At 33.7% G+C, this 22,898-nt stretch overlaps 1 protein-coding gene across 4 annotated transcripts; it reads right to left on the bottom strand.

The window, feature by feature from the left end:
* Positions 1 to 1,864: 1,864 nt before the first annotated feature.
* MS3_00002410 (uncharacterized protein) lies at positions 1,865 to 19,253 on the bottom strand. Of its 4 annotated transcripts, none has more exons than XM_051209985.1 (7): positions 4,891 to 5,013; positions 4,673 to 4,842; positions 4,414 to 4,602; positions 4,260 to 4,354; positions 4,130 to 4,225; positions 3,988 to 4,083; positions 1,865 to 2,196 (listed from the first exon to the last, which is right to left on the bottom strand). In XM_051209985.1, exons 4-7 carry the CDS (start codon positions 4,269 to 4,271, stop codon positions 2,032 to 2,034), a joined length of 369 nt encoding a protein of 122 aa, XP_051075471.1. In that variant the 5' UTR covers positions 4,272 to 4,354; positions 4,414 to 4,602; positions 4,673 to 4,842; positions 4,891 to 5,013; the 3' UTR covers positions 1,865 to 2,031. The 4 variants fall into 4 exon arrangements, with proteins under 4 accessions (XP_051075471.1, XP_051075472.1, XP_051075470.1 ...); XM_051209986.1 differs by having other exon boundaries at positions 4,280 to 4,354; positions 4,891 to 4,944; XM_012943467.3 differs by lacking the exons at positions 1,865 to 2,196; positions 3,988 to 4,083; positions 4,130 to 4,225; ... (2 more) ...; positions 4,673 to 4,842; positions 4,891 to 5,013 and adding exons at positions 10,814 to 13,905; positions 18,390 to 18,485; positions 18,532 to 18,624; ... (2 more) ...; positions 19,046 to 19,135; positions 19,209 to 19,253.
* Positions 19,254 to 22,898: the final 3,645 nt, after the last annotated feature.

Below are 22,898 nucleotides of genomic sequence, written 5' to 3'. Positions count from 1 at the left end.
GTTTTCATTTCACTAAAGGCTAATGGCGAAGTAGAAAATGCTCATTTAAAATGACTGGATGTCTCAACCCAAGTGTGTCCCTCACTTCCAGTACAAAAAACTGATAACATCTCAGCCACTGTCCAAGAATAATTCACATTTTGAAGATTCAAGGTACATCCATCCATCCATCCATCCATCCATCGTGTTCTTTAGGAGGTCATTGACGGCAGAGATGAAGAGGAAGTTTGGGATTTGAAAACACTGTCTAACCCCACAGCTAGATTTAAGCAATGAGGAGAGGTAATTGTATGCTCTTAACCTATCTGGAGTGTCTTCAGAGTTTTCCAGATGCCGATGAAGCACTTGGGGATATTTTACTTCAACAGACATAGTGAGAACACAGTCATCTCCAAGGAATTGAAGGAAGACCTGATATCTATGCATACAAATATTTTTGGGATTCAGTGAGTATGAAAGTACTTTAAAATTTAGTTGAAAACGAAGATTTGACCTGAACTATAACCTAGCTATTTGTTGGCAGATATTGTTTCATGATTCTACTAAACCTGATGGACATGATGGTGGCTAGTAGATAAATTCAAATAATCCTTTAATAGTTGGTTTATAGGTTATGTACACCTTTTTAAGAATTTAGACGACAATCGTTTCATTCTGAGATATCACAGCACTATCTGTTCCTCAAACATTTACAAATTATACGGTTGCTTATTTGTTTTCAATCCACTTCACAGATTACTTAACTGACAGCAAATTTCTTGCTGATTTTGTTTCAGAGGAGCTAAATAAGGTCTCTGAGATAGAATGAATTCAAAACAAATAAAATTAATCTGGGAAATTCCTAACTTTTCACTTGACATGACAGAAAGCATGAACTAAATATTGTGAATATTAAAAAAGGCAGACCTAAAATAGCTTTGGAATAAAAAAGGGGAATGATAGTGAACCATGGATCAAACAAAAGCTTATGGTTTATCGAATCATTTTCCAACAGTTCTTTTGAGTAGTATTGTTGTCTAATGAACTTCCTCTATACCATACACATAAACAAATGCTTGAGAAGACAGCCAATGTAGCAGCAGCCTCTATATCAGTATGCCTCGACATACAAAAGAGGAAAACCAAGATCCCTATATACAACACAAGGATAATCAATAAAATCACACTTGATGGAGAAACACTGGAAGATGTGGGATGATTCACTTACGTGGTCAGTATGGTCGATGAACAGTGAGGATCCAATGAGGGCGTAAAGACGAGGATTGGCAAAGTAAGTGTAGTATTCGTACAATTGAAGGACATATGGAACGCTAAACAACTGTCTGCAAGCCAACATCAAACTCAGAATTTTCAGTGCAAACGTTGGTTGGAGAATCTTGATAGGTGACCTATGCTAATTCATGGGGGTAACAAGAGTAAGTTCTTAAGTAAGAGTATGAATTGGATAGTTTTGGATATTACAGTCAATATCTAGATGTCAGGAACAGGCAGCCCAGATACTCAAGCAGGCCCCATATATTATGATATTTGCTATCACAACTACTGATTACCATCAGTGAATCCATCCTATCAGTTTAATTCTATCATTACAGTAAAATATATTTCAGTCTTTAATAGGTGTACAGATGAAGCTATTATAATTTATACGAGTTTTATGGTGTGTGCTACTTATAACGACATAAGTAGTATACAACGCGAGTCAGAAAGAGAATGTCTGGCAACAGAAGATTGAGAAGATCAAGAAGGCAAGGACGGGAATAGAAAACAATTGGTATGGTAATGCAGGAACAATAAAGTCTGAAACAAATAATGAACGTTTTGCAAATAAAGTGTTAGACTATGGTTTTTAAATTTCACCAAGTAACTCTGTAATCTTAATGCGATTTATTACATAAATGAAATGTATGAATTACAAATTGATGAAACAAGTGTTATGTAAAAGTGTAATGGTATTTTATCAACAATAATTAAGTGTTATTCATGCGAAATTTCGGCCGAGATTCAATCCTCATCAGTAGTCTTCGTTTCATTTCAACAAGAGGTTTGTGTAGATCGAATGTTTCCATGTTTAGATTTACAAACCATCACAACTGAGAACACCAAGTAGATACCATGAATTATTCCAAAACTGAAGCATAAATAGATCAGAATGTTTTTGTAATATTGTACAAATCCATTCAATGCATCAATGCATCCCTGTGTATGTTAAATAAAGAAACTATATAGTGTTAATTAATTATGAATAGTTGTGAAGAAACAAATGTTTAGTACCATGTAATATTCAAAACAAGTGAATCAACCATCTATCTGACCATAGAGAACGATGTTTGGTTGTTTGGTTGATTTCAATATTCGTCTACGAAACATGGAAAGCAGTGAGTGAATGACGAATAACTGGTAAGCTTGAGATGAAAATGTTGAATGTGATTTGTGGAATTTAGTTTGCATGAAATGATTCATTGGAAGCTATCTATACAACAAGTTAATCATCCTTCCTTATGAAGGTGTATTGAGTAAGATATGAGCACTGCATCCAAAAGTCAAGTAATGTTCATTCATTCTTAATTAAATATTTCTATACATCAAACAAAAAATGTATTTCCTTTGAAACGTGTGGTGCTGTGTTCACATAACTGATCCATCTGTATCGACTATGTTAATAATGTGATTCGGTGGAGGTTTTTCAATGACCAGATTGATAAATGTGGTCCTTCTTTGAAAAGCAGACATTACGATATAAATGACATAAGCCTTAGAGTGATCAGCAAATGGAATCGCTTTGGATGTATGCAACTTCCAACTTAGGACAATAGCTACTTCTACAACACTAAACCAACAGTAAACTGATAAGTATGCCACAAAATCTAGTATTGTTGAAGGAAATCTACGGAAAGTATTGAGACAGCCTCATTTTCGTAGTTTACATGATGAACTGAATTTAATTAGACAACTAACGAAAATAAGACAACCATCTGTTTCTTACTAGAACGAAACATTTTAACTGTCCACATACAGTTTTCCATTAAGAAACTAGGGCAGAATGGATGAGTATCTTGGTGAACATCTTCCAGTATTGCAAATATATACACATAATCCATTTGTTCTTTCGAAATGACCAAAATCTCAAATAGTTCTATTCTCAATCTTCCATAAATTTATTCCGAAATTATACAATTTTCCATTAGATATACTTAATTCAAATGACGTTTCTATGTTGTTTCGATTGCCAACATGTGAACTCAATGGAACTTATGGACTGCTATGAAATCTCTCTGCACAATATTCTTAGACGTGTTTTTACATTAACTTCCATGCAATCAAGGTGTCTTGTTCTTCAGTGTTCATTCTGTATCCTACTTCATAAATTCACGTAAATTTATTTTCAGTATACAGTTGTGCAGATGCTTGAGTTCTGATTGAGATCATGAATCGACCAATGTTAGATCACCATTAGAAAGGTGAAAGCACTGGAAGGCCTTTCCGTCCTAGTATATTTATTTGAATATACACAAAATCAAGTTAAGATGGATAGAACAACGTTAACATGACAAGTATATGTAACAAGGAATTGAGAATCTCAGGATGTAAATTTTCAGCATCTGTGAACTTGAGACTGAACGTTACAAATATGCATTGGTCATGTGTTCTAGGTGAATTGTGAGAAGAGTAGTAATTCACTACGTAGATATGACCAATCAATTTGTTGTGAATAGAATGTGTTAAGAATATGTAGGAAGCATGTTAAATCATAGTGTAAAATGTATACTTTTGAATAAATTAACTGGATATTTCAAGCCTTGGACATATCTTGGTTTATTATAGCACGGATATCGCTTTATATTTGTTAACAATAACATGCAGAGATGTTACGTCAAACATTTCCTCAGACATTTACCTATTCAGTGTTGAAACTCCCTTCAGAATTGGAAGCTTTCAATGGGTTCATATGCAATTAGAGTGTTTTACAACAATCAAATATTTACTTACCAGTGAATATGGTTTTATTCCAGACAAGCATGAAATCGGTATAAGTTGTTTAATATGTGGATAATCGTTGGATGAATAAGCCCCACAACAACGGAACTGTATTTAGAGAGTTAACACATTTACCGATGTTTTATTTACTTACTGTTGTTTGTAAATCATCAAATTCTATTTGATAACGAAGATTTGTCCAATATTGTTTAACATTCGTATTTAACGAACGATGAGCTTCAGTGAAGAACTGTTTACGTGAAAGTAATTAGAAGTCAACGTACAATGTCAGACATGAACTAACTTGATCTTTCATTAAAGAGGATGTCAACGCTATGCCTATTTCCATAATTATTACAATGGTCAAAGTACATAGATGCTAAACGTAAAAGTTGGATAAAAATGCATATGCATATGCATTAATATTTCAATGGTTACCAGATACATGATCATGTTTCTTTCACTCAATATTGCTAATATTCCGATGCATGCAGCTAATATACCAAGAGTTCCTGAGAAAGTAGCAGTTAGGAAGATGGGTGGTGTAGTTGCTTGTAAAATCCTCTTATATCCAAATAAATTGGTTGGTAGTTTCATGCCGAATGCAACCACAATACTGCCAATTGTCTATATTGCATCATAAAGAATGAAATGAATAGAACAACAGAGAAACAAATCAATAGAAATTATCGCTTACAATAAAAAGGCAATTGAAGAAAACGAACAATTTTGTTGAATATCGTCCAACTATTGACAAATACATGATTTTGAACTGGATGATGATCTTGTAGGGGAATTGCCACAAGAGTTTTGTTGTGTTCAGGAAATCTCTATTCTTGTTGATGAATTTCATACGGAAACCCCTTTCTATTTTGATTATTCCATTCGAAATTGACTTTTAATTAAACTGCATACCTGCTGATTATGTCATTTTTTGTTGATGAATTGCCAATGAACCTGTATTTGAGTAAAAGAAGATGAAATGAATGAGTGAGTTTAGCCTACGCATAACAAATGTCAATAGGCTTTTGATAGATTGATATGCATACTGTTATGTATTATGTAGATAATCATTGTTGTAATTCATTATGCAAAACATGATTGTATGCTTATTTTTCACTAATTCTATATGGTGCAATACATGTGACTAGTAAAAGGAATCTAATTCTTTGATTATGTATTGTGGTTTTGAATGATCACAATAATCATCAATTCAATACTACACTTGATTAGTGATGAAATTGAGGAAATAGAAACATGTTGCATAGGTCAATGAGGACTGATCGGTGAGTGGTTGATTAACCTGTTTTGTATTGATTTAATTCTAGGTAGACCAATCTCTTCAATAGATAATGCTTTCACTTGGAATTCTCAAGGCTAAAGGAGAAGAGGAAGACCAAAGAACGTATTACGCCAAGAAATGGAGACAGATATGAAAGGAATGAACAACAATTGAATAGTACTAGAAAGGAAGGCTCAGGACAGAGTGGGTTGGAGAATACTAGTTGGCGGCCTATGCTCCATTGGGAGTGACAAGCATGAAGTATGTAAGTAAACCAACTGTTGAATAGATAATTCTTCATTTTACAGTGTACGACTGTTGAATATAAAACAAAGACACTTATTTATTTATAAATTGTTACAATTGAACTTAGATACTTATTGAAATTAAGTAGCATTTTCAACTTGATATCACAATGATCTGACCTCAATACTGATGGGATACGAACGATTCATAGTTTTTCATTGAGTTGAAGTTTAATGGAGATTAGATTGATTTACACGTTGTATTCGCCACAGATCAATGAATGAAGCCAATGTTATTCCATTTTGTGTGTTGTTTTATTCAGACAGGTAACTTTTCTCATTGTTAAGATTGAGCCGTATTATATGCTGGACGTCAGTGACTAACAGCAGTCATATTCCACAACATAGGACCAGGCATGAATGAATTGAAGGCAATGATCTCATCTTCACAAAACGTATTCATTACTGATATGTTAATCATATTTCATTTATCGACTGAAATCGTATTCTTAGTAAAATAGTTTCAGTTAACAACAATGATAGATGAATAACCATCAATGAGAGCTTGATGTTTATGATCTCAACATCCGTACTGTATTCGCTATTTTAACTCAATAATGGAATATTGGGGAAAGTCAACGAAATCATGAATTGTTCACTACTGACTGGATTCGAGAGGAAATTTCCGGAGTTCTTATGAGAATCCCTGACTCTTAGAATTCAACCGTTTTTTACTTGTTTCAACAACATATCCTTCGAAGACACTGGAACATGATCTTCATACGTTTAAATGAAATTGTGAGATTACATTCAGAATGTAAAAGGATATTTTATGGTTCAAGAAGTGTAAGTAATGTGGCTACACAGTATATAAAGTATTTAGTCGAAGATTATTTACTGTGGAAAGTGATATGAATTTCAATTATCATTGAATATTAATCATTTCAGCACTAACACTTTCATTTTACAAATCATTCCATGTTCACATACAGCAATTTAAGGAGTATTTACTATAAAGTTGGTTATTCATTTGGAACATTGATTTAGATCTAAATTTGAAGAATCGAATGGGAAGTTATTAATTAAGTAATATAATAACAAATCAGATCAAATATCTGATCGCAGGTTATGCATTTTATAGAATGATAAGACATTAATAAGAAATATTCACAAGAGTATAGATCATAACTGAAACACAAGGGTATTTAACTGACAACAACAGTAACAGTAAGAATTAGACAGTTTAAGTTTACTACATCAGTTGAGATGGCTGGGACACGTGTTACGTATGCCCAACGACCAACTGCCTCGACGTGCGATGTTCAGTGGTATAGGAGTAGGTTGGAAGAAAGCTAGGGGCGGCCAAACCAAAACATGGCACAAGTCCATGAAGTCACTGACAAGTGGTCTGGGTCATGTTGGTAGGTGTAGACTACCTGGTTGGGGACCACGAGATGATAGTAACCAATGGTTAGAGACCCTGAATGACATGGCTCAAAATCGTTTGCAATAGCTTAGGTGCGTCCATTCATTGTGTTCTCCCAAATTCTAATCTTCTGAATTCTTCATGTCCCTTTTTTCCTCTTTCCAAATTTATTTCACTGGATTATACTCTTTAAATAACATCTCCAAACCCTAATCTTCGCGATTACTGCTTATACTCTTACTACCTCTACCACTACGGGATTTGAACCGACAATTGTATACCTTAATAAATTTAAATAGAAGAATTATGGCAAGGTTTTTGTAGGTCTTTTGTTTACTGGTATTTTTATACCCAATTAATGATAATAAATAAATTCCGATAGTTTAGATACACAATCGATTGATCACTGATTGTAAACCAACTGTATATTTGTCTAGTCCTTTAGTACTACCGATCAAATTACACCGATAGTTGACATGACTTTCTGAAAAGTGATGACTAGCACGAAGCCTGGGTGCTTGTTTCTTGGAAAACTGAGTCTAATCACTCAACGTTTCAATACCTTTGTCTTACTTTTCCCAAGGGGATAGGAATAGTGTCTATAATAGATGGATAGCAAGATTACATTATTCATATGGAAACAATGTTTAACAAACTCAATGCTTGCTGCATAAACTATGGATCGATAGATATCAATTTTCAATGGGTATTATTCTTAAATGGTTCGGAACTACAAAGTTATAAGATTCTTATGACAAGAGATGTCATTCATTTTTTCTCCATACCATTAAGGACCCATCTATAGATACCTGATATCCAGTCATTCATGGAAGGGTTTTTATAAATCAATCTTTCCAGAATTCCATCATGCTTTCTGAGCATTTCAACAAAAAGAAAGATGATGTTCAGCTTGTTTTTCACTTCAAGCATAAATATTGTTGATATTTCTGTATGATATAATTCAAATTATATTTATTGTCACAAATCATTTAAGTAATATTAGTAATTTCAATAATTGAAATCATGAGTCAATTGAAGCTAGATCACCATGGAAAACCCGGAAGCACTGGACGGCCGTTTCGTCCTGGTATGGGACTCCTCAGTTGCGCACATCCACGATCCCGCACCCCGCTGGATTCGAACCCAGGATCTATCAATCTCGCGAGAGAGGGTTTGACCATTAGAACACTGAGCCGGCATCTAACGGTGTTAATGTCTAACTTCAACCAATCCACGAAATCGCGCCACCGTCCACCATGGTCTTCAGTGAGCTGATATTTCACAACAGACCTGGTTGAACTCCAACCCTTTATTATGATAGGATTCTCATATATACCCAACTATTCATAGAGCATATGATAAAATTTCTGTGTCTTTGTAACCAGTTGCTGAATACTTTGTGGACTATTATCAAAACTTAGTTGGTTGGAGCCAATAAATGACTGGAATGAAATAAAAAGGGAGGTGATGAGAAACTTGATAAATGCGTATTGCTAATTAAATTACTGAATTATCGTAACTAGCCCGAAGTTAAATTTGACTTAGCAACCAAAACTATATTAAGTCCAGTCTGATGCGATGTACTTCTTGAAGACAAATTGCGTGACTGATTTCCAAAGTGGAAGATAATTATTGTCACTCGAACCAATTGTCATTCTGATGTTCTTGTAAATATGTCAAACCTTCAATGTGTTTTTTTCATAGAGTCAAAAGGCTCACGTGCTTCAGTTCTTCATTGCTGTTTAGGTAAAGTAACCAAGAAGATCTACAAGACACAAACACTCAATTGCCATTGTAATGTGCAATGCGATTCGAGCACAGCTATTCTATCTAGGTAATATATGGTTAAACTAGCAGCAATAAATTCGACGATGAAATCAAAGCTTCTGGATCGTATAGTTGGTGACATGAAGAAACTACACTGAAAAGATGTATTGCACGACAACGAAGCAAGTGTTCAGAGATTCCTGGATTTCAGCAATTATATGACCGTAGTCAGTTCGTGATATAAACTCATAATTAAACGTTCTCCATTATGTTATAAGGAATTATAAGTCAAATGGTACACGTTGTTGTAACTGAGTTTTTTAAGCTTTCATTATTCAAAGTTATTCAGTATGAATATTTAGAATATACTGTATTGGGAAATTCATTCTCGTATTTGGCTTATTTAATTCGGTTATTCACTTAACCGATCTAAGTCGATAATTATTTACGAGGATTTAAAATATATGTATCTTAATAGTAATCAAAAGCAATCAAAATGGAGTCAGATCCCGGGTCACTAAACTGGTGAGCCCGTCAACAACATTGTCCGATCTAATTGACATATAAATAAGTAGCCACTAAAATGGTGAGCCCGTCGACAACATAGTGCACTCTAATTGACTTCAAAATGTCGGGCCACTAAAATATCATATTTACATGTGATAAAAATTGTGATCAGCAAAATTCCCGGTTGGAACTGAACTAAATAACCCAATAAGAACATATGTGTTCTATCATGTTGCTTTTATACATTCAAAATGATAGATTATCGAATATTGAAGTATTAAAACTTATGAATTGGTGTTAACTAAGAGTTATTTAGAAGTTGACTTAGCTAAAGAAGGCTTTGATAAAAGGTGACGCAGAATATATTTGAAATATTTTCAAACGTTTTAAATTACTGATTAATACTAACGAAATATTTCCTATGTGGCAATTATTTACATGGCAGGTTAACATCAGCAACAGACTACTGTGGGTTAGCATAAACCAACTTCCAACTAAAGTAGAAATTAGGAAAAGACGTTCGAAGAGGATAGGACAAACATTGAAGAAATCATCAAACTGCATCACGAGGTAGGCGCTATCTTGAAATTTTGAAGGGAAACAAAAAAAGAGAAACGCCGACGAACACACTGCGTCGGGAATTGGGAGCAGACATGAAAATGATGAATAGCGACTGGAAAGAACTGGAAAGTTGGATGGAGAATGCTGGTGGTTGGCCTGAATATTCATCCAACCTGAACTATATATTCCAATAAAAGCATCTGACCTTATTAATTTTCACACCTAATTTTAACCCCACTAACGTGATTTTACAAATGCATACATTTTTCATATACACACTCTGACACACAAATTAATACAATGACAGGTCACACAAAGTCACTTTGACCAAGAATAACTTGACATTGACATGTTCGAACATATTATGCTTTTGATTGTACTAAAATTATTCCTCGTTTTTTCCTTGGTACTATTCAAACTTGTATTAATTTAGGTTAGTTATGTAGTCACCCTCAAGAAGTAGCTTACAATAAGTTACGAAACGCCTTCAGAAATACAATGTTTCTACTCATTGAGATATACCCAATGCCTAATTTATTTGAAACTATCAAGACCAACATTGGTATTGATACATGTATTGTTAAAATGCTTCTTTGCTATATATTCTTTGGATGCCTAAGATTTAAATAAATTTTCACAGAAAGACAACACTGCACTGACTCAAATTTTCATGTCTTAAATTGAGTGACAATCGTTGAGAAACTATTGTTTGATCACTAAGTTGACGTAGGTTTGACTTTGTCATGTTTGTTCAGTTGAACTATGAAAGGTCAAACTTAAATAAGTTTTTGATTGAGATCATGAACCGATTGATGTTAGACCACTATAGAAAACCTGGAATCAATAGACAGCCGTTTCGTCCTATTGTGGGACTCCTCAGCAGTGCGCATCCACGATCCCACACGCGGGACTCGAACCCAGGGCTTTCAGTGCTCATATATTCTATTGTGTACTACTACTACTACTACTACTACTACTACTACTACTACTACTACTACTGCAACCACTGCTATTACGACTACTACTGATCAGAATACATTGATAAATAAAGAATTTCTTTTTTTTAATTTGCTCAAAAAATCTGATTTTTATTGTCTGGCATATGTAATGACTCACTTTAAATTTGCACACATCACAAGTTAGTTTCCTTTTCATTTATTTTACTTTATCCATTTGTTAATGTTAAATTGTTATTGAAATTGACAGTTTTAGATTGACAGTATTTAAGCCTGTTTTCTTCTTAATGATAGATTCAAAATTGGTTTAACACACGTAAAACCCATTTGGTCGAAACGTAACGAGAATGAAATAAGACACAGTTACGAGATATGAACGATTATCTATTTAACTATATCCGAAGGCAGCTGCTTGAATATCTGGGCGTAACTGTTTCAGTCATCTGGATATTTCAACAAGATCTCTTTTTGCTTGTTTGTTTTAATACATCATTATGCCTATTAGCCTCATAGTCTATTCAGATGAGTTTGCGAAACATTTACGACATTTCGTTCTACAACTTACTAAAGATCCTAATCAAAGACATCGTGGTTGTTGGCAATCTGTATCGAAAAGAACATACATTATTTAGATATCGATTTTTGAACTGATAACATTTAACTGGCATGGATCGATCAAGAATTAAGAAATGGAAACTTGTTGAAATACTTTGTATTGAGAACTCTATGTTGTACCAGAAATATAACACTGAATAAAGCCAATAATAATAATAATAATAATTAATCACATTTCAAAGATGATATGGTCAGTGAAATAGTAAATCCACGTATACAAAACGCTTTAGAACGTACATTCAATACGGCAAGCAAATATCCTACTTTCTTCAGTTGGTTAATAATGATTTCACAAAATAAAGATGAGTTGCCTAGTTCCTCTGCCTCTACGTGTATTTACAATTTAAACTACTCCTACATAGCTAGTTATACTAGGCTCACAAGTAAACAAATGCATCATCATATTTCTGAACATTACCCTATATGGTTGACCAAAAGACAAAAAAGGCGTAATAACAAACTCTATCTTGGTGCATCTGGTTGATACTGATTATCACATAGATTAAAGTTCAGCGTTTAAAGTTATAAAATCCAACCGAATTTACCCGATCGTTTCAGAATCCGACTCTTACATATATTAGAAGCCATAAGAATAGACATCAAAACCATTTTAATTTCTTATCCCAATCTTACGTAAGCCGTTTAATAGTCTTATTATCTTATTTTCACTTTGCCTCTCCTACAAAGTACTTATTATTAATTTCACAGATAACAATTTTGAATACGTATGCTACTCTTATATAATTAACAGATCATGAAAATTCAACTTAACTAATACGATGTGAAAGGGTGTTAATACTATGTGTTGGATATCTGTTGGGGACGTTAGATCCCAAGAATTCACTTGGAAAAGGACCTAATTTTGTAATTTATTTAGAAAATTTGAGTTGCTTTGTTTTCGGGCCAAAGGCTATCTTGTCACCTTCATGTCGTATTTCCTACTGGAAAATATTTTAAATGCTATTGGTTCGTTGTGTTTTTTAGTATCCTATTTGATACCTCTCCCCAAGGACGGTTTTCTGCTGTATATATACGTTTTGAATTGCGTTTGTTGTTATCGCTCGTTTTTGGCTGCTTGCAGAACATACTTCCCCATTCCAAGCTTAAACTTCTCCCTCTAGTTAGAGGGGCTGGAACGCATCAATAGCTAGCTTACTGGTCTTTGGTCACTAAGTCTTTGTTCTCGTTCGCCGACTAAGTGAACTCGTTATAGCTTCAAACCTAACAATTACTCAATACTTCTAAGAATCATTGAACGAATCAAAAATCAATTACTCACATATAATTCTATCTTAATCATCAAGAAGTTTCTTCTAAATTTATAAAACTTCATCAAACCATAACATATTCTCAATGAGATCAATTAAACATGTTACATCTCAATGAAATACACTTCTGTATTGTTTATTTAGAAAGCCTAACACTTCAATTAATCATGTGATAATACTGAAAAATTCTTCATAACACGTTTATATAAAAATCAATTAGTAACAACGTAAACACTTACGTTATCATAATTTACTTTAATGTTCATTTTTCGACTTTCATCAAATATAAGACAATACATTTTTCTGGTTAGCGTTTTATTTTTAGCAAGTTAGTTATTTTTTTACTAGGATAGAGTCGTTAACCCCATGCCCAACCCTCCTCCTTTATCAGGTCTTGGGACCGGCAGTAGAGCCAGAGGGGCTCCAGACGGAGTTATAAGACAATATATGCTAAACTTATTATACTGAAAGTAGAAATAACTCTGCTTGGAGTCTCTCCAAGATTACTGCCAATCCTAAGCTTAGATAAACGAGAAGGATTGGGTATGGAGTTAGCAACCCTATCCCAGTAGAAAAACTAACTCGTTAGAAAATAAAACGTTAACCAGAGAAAATAAAAGTAAATAGAAATGATAAATATGTCACAGAAAACATTTGAAAAAAAGCCCTGATCGATATGTTCGGTAATTCTCTTAGATTCATATATATTAAAAGCTATTTTCAATCAAATGGTTACATATGGTTACTATGACAACTTAGAAATACTAATGACACAGTATTTATCAAGACTCACTGAATATGTAGTAATGATATAGTCAATGATAATAGTATTCAGTCATCGGTAGATTGATAGATAGAATAATAAATAACATCCATTTTACATTTATTGTTGATAAGACCAGTTGTTGTTGTGTTTTTTTTTGTTTTTACTAAGAAACAATCAACCCGCTATGAATGTGTTCAGCCTAGAAAAGGTGTCAGAATCAATATCGAATGAGAATAAAAAAAAAGTGATATTTTTGTGTTTTTCTTTATTATCTTCAGTGAATTCATTAAGTAGTGAATGGTATCTTCTTAGAAATGAAGTCTGTTTTTGAATTGTTTAAACCAAAACGAAATGAAACGTTTTTTTTCTTCTTCAATACAATGTTTATGCAGCGAAAGCTACTCCATCATCCGATTTACGAATCATCCATATTGAAATACCCAAATAGGCACCTTGAAGTATAGCTGTGATAAAACATAAAGCTATTAATATAGTTGTATAACTTTGTGCAAAGCCAGTTACTTCTTCAATACAACCCTGTAAATATAAGAAAAAAGCTTAAAGGGAAATTTGATAAGTTATATGTAGGTAATAAAACTGATTAGACAAAAGAACTAGACATTGTGTGGTGCGTGCTACTTATATTGATATATGTAGTATATGATGCGAGTCAGGAATGTAATGTCTGGCAGCAGAAGATTGGGAAGACCAAGAAAGGAGGAACGGGAATAAAATGCAATTAGTATAGAAATACAAGAACAATGAAGTCCGAGACAATTATTGAACATTTTGTGAATTGGGTATTATAGTATGATTTTTCTATTTTACCAAGTAACTCTACGGTGTCGTCCTCACCAGTGTTCTCCTTCACTACAATTGTTCTTCATGAAATGTTGAAGAAAACTCAGTGTTAAATGTTATGATCTTCTGAATAAGAAGTAACTATCTGACCTCAATATTAGAGTCTGATCTATTTCAATCTAACTCAGTAAACTGATCACTAAGAAGGAAATACGACTGAGTTGAACGTAGTCAAAACAAACAGCTATTGAATAATGAATCAAATGATGAACACTTTGATAAAATGTTGTCTCATAGAAACTGTATTTTAGCTCCATGGTATTATATCGTTTCACTAAGAAAGACATTTATTTTACCATACTACTGTATTAAAGGAGAAGACAAATGGGGACAATCAAATGTATTCGAATGCAAAATTATAGAATGTCTTAGTAAGATCTAAGAACCATACAGTAAATATTTCATTTGTGAAATATCAGTCAATCATCTTAGACTTTATTGTTCTTTCGTTTCCATACCAATCATTCTCATTCTCTTTTGTTTGATCTTCTTAACTTTCTACCTCCAGGTATATCAATCTCGATTGATGATACATACTACCTTTATATGTTAGTCAAAAGATCAATTATGGAACATCTAATGAATTCCTGTCACTCCGAGTCACCAGAAGCCCTCTTTAGTATTGTACATTGTCAGAAAAGTTGGGTTAATTAACACTTTTCTATCTTACTATAGAACACTGTTGGAGCGAATAAAATTGGTTATAATACAATTGTACAGTTTGAATGAATAAAATCGCCGAAAAGAAAATTTTCTTCACTGAATTACCTTCTCTCTTCTTCAATAAAAATAAAAATCAAAAACACTAACAAAGAACATCTAACCATAGGTAAGTTGAAATCATTTGGTATGATTATAAAGACAAATAAAAGATGACTGAATACATAACGTATCGATAAGACCTATTGAAGTTTCGTTAAAAATAGTTGATTGTGACATGTTCAATTGTAATGAGTTCGTACGCCAGTCCGAAGGTCCTGGGTTCAAGCCCCATGAGCGGGATCGTGAGTACTTACCACTGAGGAGTCCCACAATGGGACGAAACAGCCATAAAGTGCTTCCAGGTTTTCAATGGTGGTCTCAATCAAAAAAAGTTTAAAAAAACAAACTTAAAAGATGTTACAGTACAGTAAAATTGCTGTAAGTTTAAACAAGGACACCTTAATAATTCGTCAACTTTCAGATTTACTTATATCTGTAAAATTGAATGAAAATTATGTTAGATCAATATGAGAAAGAAGATTTAATGCTGAATTTAGTCTGTTTGATATGAATTTACTTTAACAAGAATAGATCACAATCATATGAAGGCTGGTTTCAATTCATATGAGATGTAATAAGGATTTGATATGAAACATAACTAGAACTAAACGCTAAATTTCACTTGCTTCAATATCTGAGCCTAACTGTTCCAACCACTTGGATATTTCAACAAGATCTCTTTTTGCTTGTTTGTTTTAATACATCATTATGCCTATTAGTCTTATAGTCTATTCAGCTGTGTTTGTGAAACATTTACGACATTTCGTTCTACAACTTACAAAAGATCCAAATCAAAGACATCGTGGTTGTTGGCAATCTGTATCGAAAAGAACATACATTATTCAGATGTCGAATAATTGGACTGCTAACATGTAACTGGAGACCACTTAGTATTTATCGGATGGATCGATCAAGAATTAAGAAATGGAAACTTGCTGAAATATTTTTTTCCTATTGTGGGACTCCACAGCAGTGCGCATCCACAACCTTGCCCCCTGCGAGGTTCGAACCCAGTGCTTCCAGGTTTTCCATGTTGGTCTAGCTTCAACTGACTCATGATCTTAACCATTGAAATTACTATAATATCCACAAAACCCATCTGAAATACTTTTTGTTGAGAATTCTATATTGTAACAGAATTATAATATCGACTAAAGCCACTAATAATACATCCATACATACATAAAATAGACAGTAAACTAACAAGTATATTTTAATCTAATTTAAATAACTAGCTATAAACGTTTAATTCGGTTAACAATTATATTCACATTGGATACTTGTATTAGTTGAATTCAGTCAGTATGCAAATATCTTTTTTTTAAATCATATTTCATTCTCTGAGCTGGATAGTTTAGTTGTGGAGCCTTTACTGAACTTTTTAACGTCATCAGCATAAATTTCACTAAAGTAAACCATCTGAAGTACAACTCTTCTCCGTTATATCAACATATAAGCATTCACAAAATCACTCATTGATCACTCATTAATACATTAGAAGTGAAGAGAACTCATGGTATAATGAAAATAGAGTTTGAGAATTTTCAATATTTTGAGAAACTATATTTAAGTTACTGGTTTTGTAAACATGAATATTCAACTCTATTTTAACAGGTCATTTTAGGAATTCGGTTTAAACAAGTGATAGTTTTTCCAGTTAATTATTACATACCAATTAATTGATTTATAATCAATGACTAACTAATACGGGATCGCACCCAAATGCCCTGGTACGGCTGAGAGTGGGGAGAGTCCGCTCTCCCTCTCGAAATGCTCTCACATGGCCACGTGTATATAGCCTCTGCCAGAGAAGTCCTACTCACTGCCTCCTCGTGGCGGGGGTGTTGTTTACAAACATGAGAGGACGAAGAGCGAATGTCCGGCGCTTTAACCGGGTTGTTGGACATGGAGAGTACACCTAGAGGGGTTGGAAAACCCTGATTCCAAACCAATGCTTCACATGGGCTCTAGTATCCTGAGGGAACAAATGGCGTAGGAACCAATCGTTGGTCACCGGCTACCATGGAACTGCATCTCCTTACGTTGTTCCACTGCCTTGTGGATCAGACCTTCAGGTCGAAGGCTCCGGATGTGGCCTCCTGCTTCGGTTTGGGCACCCGGTCAGTATCACAGCCCTCACACATATCGGATGAGATTTGTGTGGCACATATATATATTTGGTCCCTTCTTGTACCAATATCTATATGTTAAAATAACTAAATAAATCAATACAGGATCATAAAAGTTCAGTTAATTAGATCTTAATACCATTAATATAAATGTCATGATAAAATGTCTACTAAAAATATTCATACAAATCATTTAATTATTTCATTTTCTACTGCTAATCATCGAAGTAATCAGAAGTCGAAATACAGAACAGTGTTTTGAACATTTGTACAATCGGTAGAAAATAGAGGGTACAATTGTGTTCTAGCTTCAATTGACTTATTATGATATTCACAAAACCCTTTCTAATACTAATCAACAAATACTCACTAATGAATGGATTCAACAGGTATTTCATCGAGTTCTACTAAGAAAAAGTAACCAGTAAAGTTCAACCGGGTCAATTGTGAGATAGTAACTAACTAAAGACAATGGTGGATGTGTCGCTGAATTTCATGGATTAATTGAAGTTAGACATTAACACCGTTAGATACCGGCTCAGCAGTCTAGAGGCTAAGCGTTCTCATGTGAGACCGATGGGACCTGGTTTCTAATCTCGAGAAGTTGGATCGTGGATATGCACTATTGAAGAGTTCCATACTAGGACGAAACGGCTGTCCAGTGCTTCCAGGTTTTCCATGGTCGTCTAGCATCAATTGATTCATGATCTCGACTATTAAAATTACTAAGATCTCCACAGAACCTTTTCGGATATTAAATATTTTGAAAAACCATCAAGTAGATATCAATTGTTTAGAAAGAGATAATATAAGAAAATTAAGATAACTGTCTTGAAATACTAATCCATTTGATAGAGAATTGCATGATTTAAATTAAGTAAAAACTAGGTCAAATTGACGTTAATGGGAATGACTACAACAAAATTAATTATATTATCTAAACGAAATACCAAATCAAATTTATATCCCAGTAGATATAACTTTCTAACTCAGTATTCTATCTGATATTTAACATATAACTGATGAATACTTTACATAATCCGATTCAACCTTTAGTTTATTGATTGTCGATGCTGATACAGATCTTTGTAAATCAGGTCAAAAGTTAACAATAACTCAAGCTATCTACTTCGTACCCACAATTGAAGGAATTGTAAACAGATAATGATAAAAAAAAAATCGATAAATCTATGGAACCATCATAGCATATATATGTTATGGAACATAAAAAAGGTATGGAACATAACTGATAAATATTTATTTACTTACTGTTGCATAGGTCAATTCACCAACTCTACAAGACGGTGGTATCTTCATGTTATACGTTTTAAAATCTCTGTATGAATTAGCTCCACAACAATAGAACTATAATAATAAAATAATAGTTTTTTTTCATTCAACTATAACCTACAGTAGTATGTAATTTATCGAATTCCGATGAATATTGACTTTGATTATAACTTGAAATAGAACTGAGTAATGATTGTTGAGCATCTGTTTTATACTATAAAATGATCTATTAGAGTATAATTGTATTCATCAACTAACTTTATCTTGAGTTGCTGCTGCTGCAATACCAATACATATATTAACCAATGTTGCTATACCTAAACTAATCATATGCTAAATATCAAAGAGGAAAATGATTACATAACATATATATATATATATATATACTTACCACAAAGGCGATAATTTTCATTTTTTTCCATAAACCAAAAAATCCAACAGCTGCAGCTATCATACCAAGTAATCCAGTAAATATAACCGTTCCATATATTGCTGGTGGTGCTAATTGTAATATTGTACCATATTTAAGTAATGTATCTAAGGCACTGATACCTAAGGCAAACATAATAAAACTAAATACCTAAAAAATGATAAGAAATGAGAAGCAAAAAAAGCAAAAACAATAAACTACTTACTACAAATAAACTATTGATTACAATGAATATTTTTGTCCATAATTCCGGTGTAAATGAAAGTTTGTCCATGTTTTATTCTTCCTTATCTATCTAATAACAAAAAAACGAAAAAAAATTTTTTTGGGGGGGTTTTTTTGATAATGAAATAATTCTTGTTGCTAACCAATTTATGTTTTACAGTCAACAGAAAAAAAACAAACAAACAAACGAACGAACCAACAACCAATAATGATTCATTTTATATATAATACAATTCATTAAAAAGTGTGTATTACATATTGATTAGAGATAATTTATGCACATTCGAATTATTATTTTACTTTCTATTCATGGTTATATGTTGTCAAGTCAATCTTCTTTTTTTAATGAAGGAAACAATTATGTTGTAGCACAAAGAAGAACAGGAAAAAACAAAAAAAATTGATCATCTTTAGCCTACACAATAGAATATAATAAAGCAGTTACTATACATATAGGTAATTCATTCATTATACGTCAATCAGATATGATTTCTTTCTATTTAAGTAATATAAGTTAATATATGTATATATATGTCTGTAAGTAAACGCATACTTTTGTTTTATAATAATTATGCCTATTGAGAATAAAAAAAAAAAGAATTTTGTTAGAATTTTGTATTTAACTAACAATGAAATCAATCACATGTATAATGTCAATCTAAAAGTTAATGATCTCTACAATCTCATATTGATAATTATCATGTGATCAGTAGTCACTGGATTCGTGAGGGAATTCTCGGAGTTCTAGTGACAAACTGTAACCAGTGAAGTTAATCCATGTCGAGTAGAGACAGGTAACTACCTCTGTAAAATGGTAGATGGTCAAGCAATTTCATGGATTAGTTGAAATTAGAAGTTAAGCGAGTGAGCGAGAGACCGGTAGATCCTGGGTTCGAATCTTACGTGGCGAGATCGTGGATGTGTACTGCTGAGGAGTCCCATATTAGGACGGAGCAGCTACCCAGATGTTTCAGGTTTTCAATGGTAGTCTAACATTGATCGGTTCATGATCTGATTCAAAAAATCACAATATAATTTTGCTCTTTTTCAACGCATTCCCAATTATAAACCTCGGTACTGTTTATCATACGTGTAGAGTTCATTATCAGTTGTTATAATTTGTAACAAGCTACCATGAAAATAAGTATATCACTTTATGTACTATAATCAATTTGGAGTCAAACAATAACTATTGTTTGAGGTCATGAACCGATTGATGTTAGACCACCATTGAAAACCTGTAACGTCTGGATGGCTGTTCCGTCCTAGTATTATGGGACTCCTCAACAGTGCGCATCCACGATCTTGCTCGCGTGATTTGAACCCAGGGCCTTCGGTCTCATGCGCGCATGCTTAAATTATAGACTTCCGAGCCGTCATCCAACGGTGTTAATATCTAACCTCAAACAATCCACGAAGTTGCGCGACCATCTTCCATTGTACTGAGGTAGATACCTGTCTCTACGTGACATAGATTAGCTCCACTGGTCACGCCTTCTTACTAGAACTCCGAGAATTCCCTCACGAAGCTAGTCACTAGTGATCATATGATAATTATCGGTATGAGGATGAGGAGATCATTGAGGTTTTGTTTGAGATCATGAGCCTATTGATGTTAGAGCACCATTGAAAACCTGAAAGCACTGGACGGACGTTATTAGTGGTAATAGTTGTTAATGTAATGTGTTCCATTATAATTGTCATCATAGCTGTCCACTGTATCCCATGCTTCCCCTCAGATGTTGACGTCTTCATGATCCAGTCAGTCACTAGTAGAAAGAGAAAGAATGAGAGTAAGTGACCTTGCCTGACACCGGTCTTTACCTCGAACGATTCTGTCAATTGTCCTCCGTGCACGATTTTGCAGTTTATGAATCATAGGAATTCCGTATGATATTTACTATCTTCTCAGGCACGCCATATTGTAGAAGAAGCTTCCATAGTGCTGTCCTATCCACGCTATCAAATGCTTTCTCATACTTGATGAAGTTAATGTAGAGTGATGAATTCCATTCAATTGATTATTCCACAATGATCCTTAGTGATGCGATTTGGTCGATCCTCTCGGAGTTCAGTCTGTTGATCTCGAAATTGGGCGTCTACGGAGTCCTTCATTCTGTTTAACAACACTCTGTTGAAGACTTTTACTGGTATTGAGAGAGGAGAGTGATGCCTCTGTATTTGTCGCACTTACTGAGATCGCCTTTCTTTGATATCTTGTTCAGGTGTTATTCTTTTCAGTCTGTTGATACTTGTTCTTCGTCCCAAATCTTCCTGCAAACAATTGTAAGCGGCAGAAGATAAATCATATCATTCTACCTTAATTGCTGATTTTGCATTTGTAGTGTCGGTTGACATGTTAAACGCATATACCTTATTCTCGCTTTCCGACAGGTCAATCTACTCATTCTATTTGAGTTACATTTTGATCTTGTTAATTATTCGCTTATCAATCTTGACTGTTTTTATATGAGCGCATATGTGTGTACATTTCTTATCGTATTCATCACAAGTCTGTAACGTATTTTTGTGTGAATATAAATATTGATTAACGCTTGATTAAATGGAGTTGGTTTATATGCCATCTCCACTGCACGTCGTTTTGCTTCGCTCTATTCCATTCGCTTCATATTACAAAATATATGTATTCAAAAGTCCATTCTCGTTAATTCCGTTAATTACTCAACGCGGATTAAGTCGATAAAGATATACGAGAATAGTCAGAATATATATATATATATATATATATATATATATATATATATATATATATCGACTCTCATTCTTTTTCTTTTTACTAGTGACTGACTGGATCATGAAGACGTCAACATCTGAGGGGAAGCATGGGATACAGTGGACAGCTATGATGACAGTTATAATGGAACACATTACATTAACAACTATTACCACTAATAACGTCCGTCCAGTGCTTCCAGGTTTTCCATGGTGATCTAGCTTCAATTGACTCATGTTTTCAATCAGTGAAATTTCTAAAAATCTCCCCAAAACTCCTTCTGAGAGTTATTATAGTCTTGTACAAATAAATTCTGCGACAAAATATTACGTCATCATAATTATCATTTTTTAATGATTTACAAATGGAATTCCTTTTTTTGATTATGAAAGTTATTTATAACATCTCAGTTAATCTGTTTGACACTTTTTTGTTCCTAAGTCATACAAATTATCACTGAGTTTTTTTATTAGTTGATCGATAATTTCATTACGTTTATAGAAAACAGCATGTAAAATTTCATTGGTAATTTACACTTTTCAATGTCATGTGTGTCAAGTCTTTCTTAGTTTAGGACGAATCCTATCGACCAAGTTGCAATGTGGCCACCAGTCTAGGTGACTCGACGTTGCATGCGCACTATGTTGTGATAAGATGGTGGTTAGATGTAGTCAACAGGAAACCCTGGACCTAGGTCTCGTGCTACTTGGCAGTCATCAATGGGGTGTACCTGTAATCTTGAGGTAACGGATGCTCCATGATACCGTGTCACCCAGCTTCACTGTCAGAGACGTTACCACTGAACTATCCGGACCACGACTGACCTTCTGTAGGATTGACATGTATTTATAATTGATTGATCATTGGGTGATGATCCGTGTCATATATATAAGGTGCTTCTTAGTGTAAGTCGAATCCGTCAGGGAGCATCAGTTCTCTTAAGATTACAGGTACACGTTGCTGACGAGTGCCAAGTAACACGGAACTTAGTTTCAGGGTTTCCAGTTGACTAACAGCAACCATCTTATCGAAACATTTTTTGGGTTACAAGAAATTTATCTGATGAGGATAATTTTTTGAAAAATTATTGATTTCTATC

The sequence above is a fragment of the Schistosoma haematobium genome, chromosome 1 (genome assembly GCF_000699445.3).
Source record: "Schistosoma haematobium chromosome 1, whole genome shotgun sequence".
NCBI classification, from domain to species: domain Eukaryota; kingdom Metazoa; phylum Platyhelminthes; class Trematoda; order Strigeidida; family Schistosomatidae; genus Schistosoma; species Schistosoma haematobium.
The sequence above is the reverse complement of the archived record's forward strand: the minus strand, read 5'-3'. Positions and strand labels throughout refer to the sequence as shown.

Excerpts from the sequence above, each read along its gene's own strand:
- MS3_00002410 (XM_051209986.1), bottom strand. The coding sequence starts at position 4,828 with ATGAAATTCATCAACAAGAATAGAGATTTCCTGAACACAACAAAACTC. Across the intron at positions 4,603-4,672 it reads TCTTCAATTGCCTTTTTATT|ACAATTGGCAGTATTGTGGT; the intron begins GTAAGCGATAAT and ends GATGCAATATAG. Across the intron at positions 4,355-4,413 it reads GAAACATGATCATGTATCTG|CATCTATGTACTTTGACCAT; the intron begins GTAACCATTGAA and ends TTTTACGTTTAG.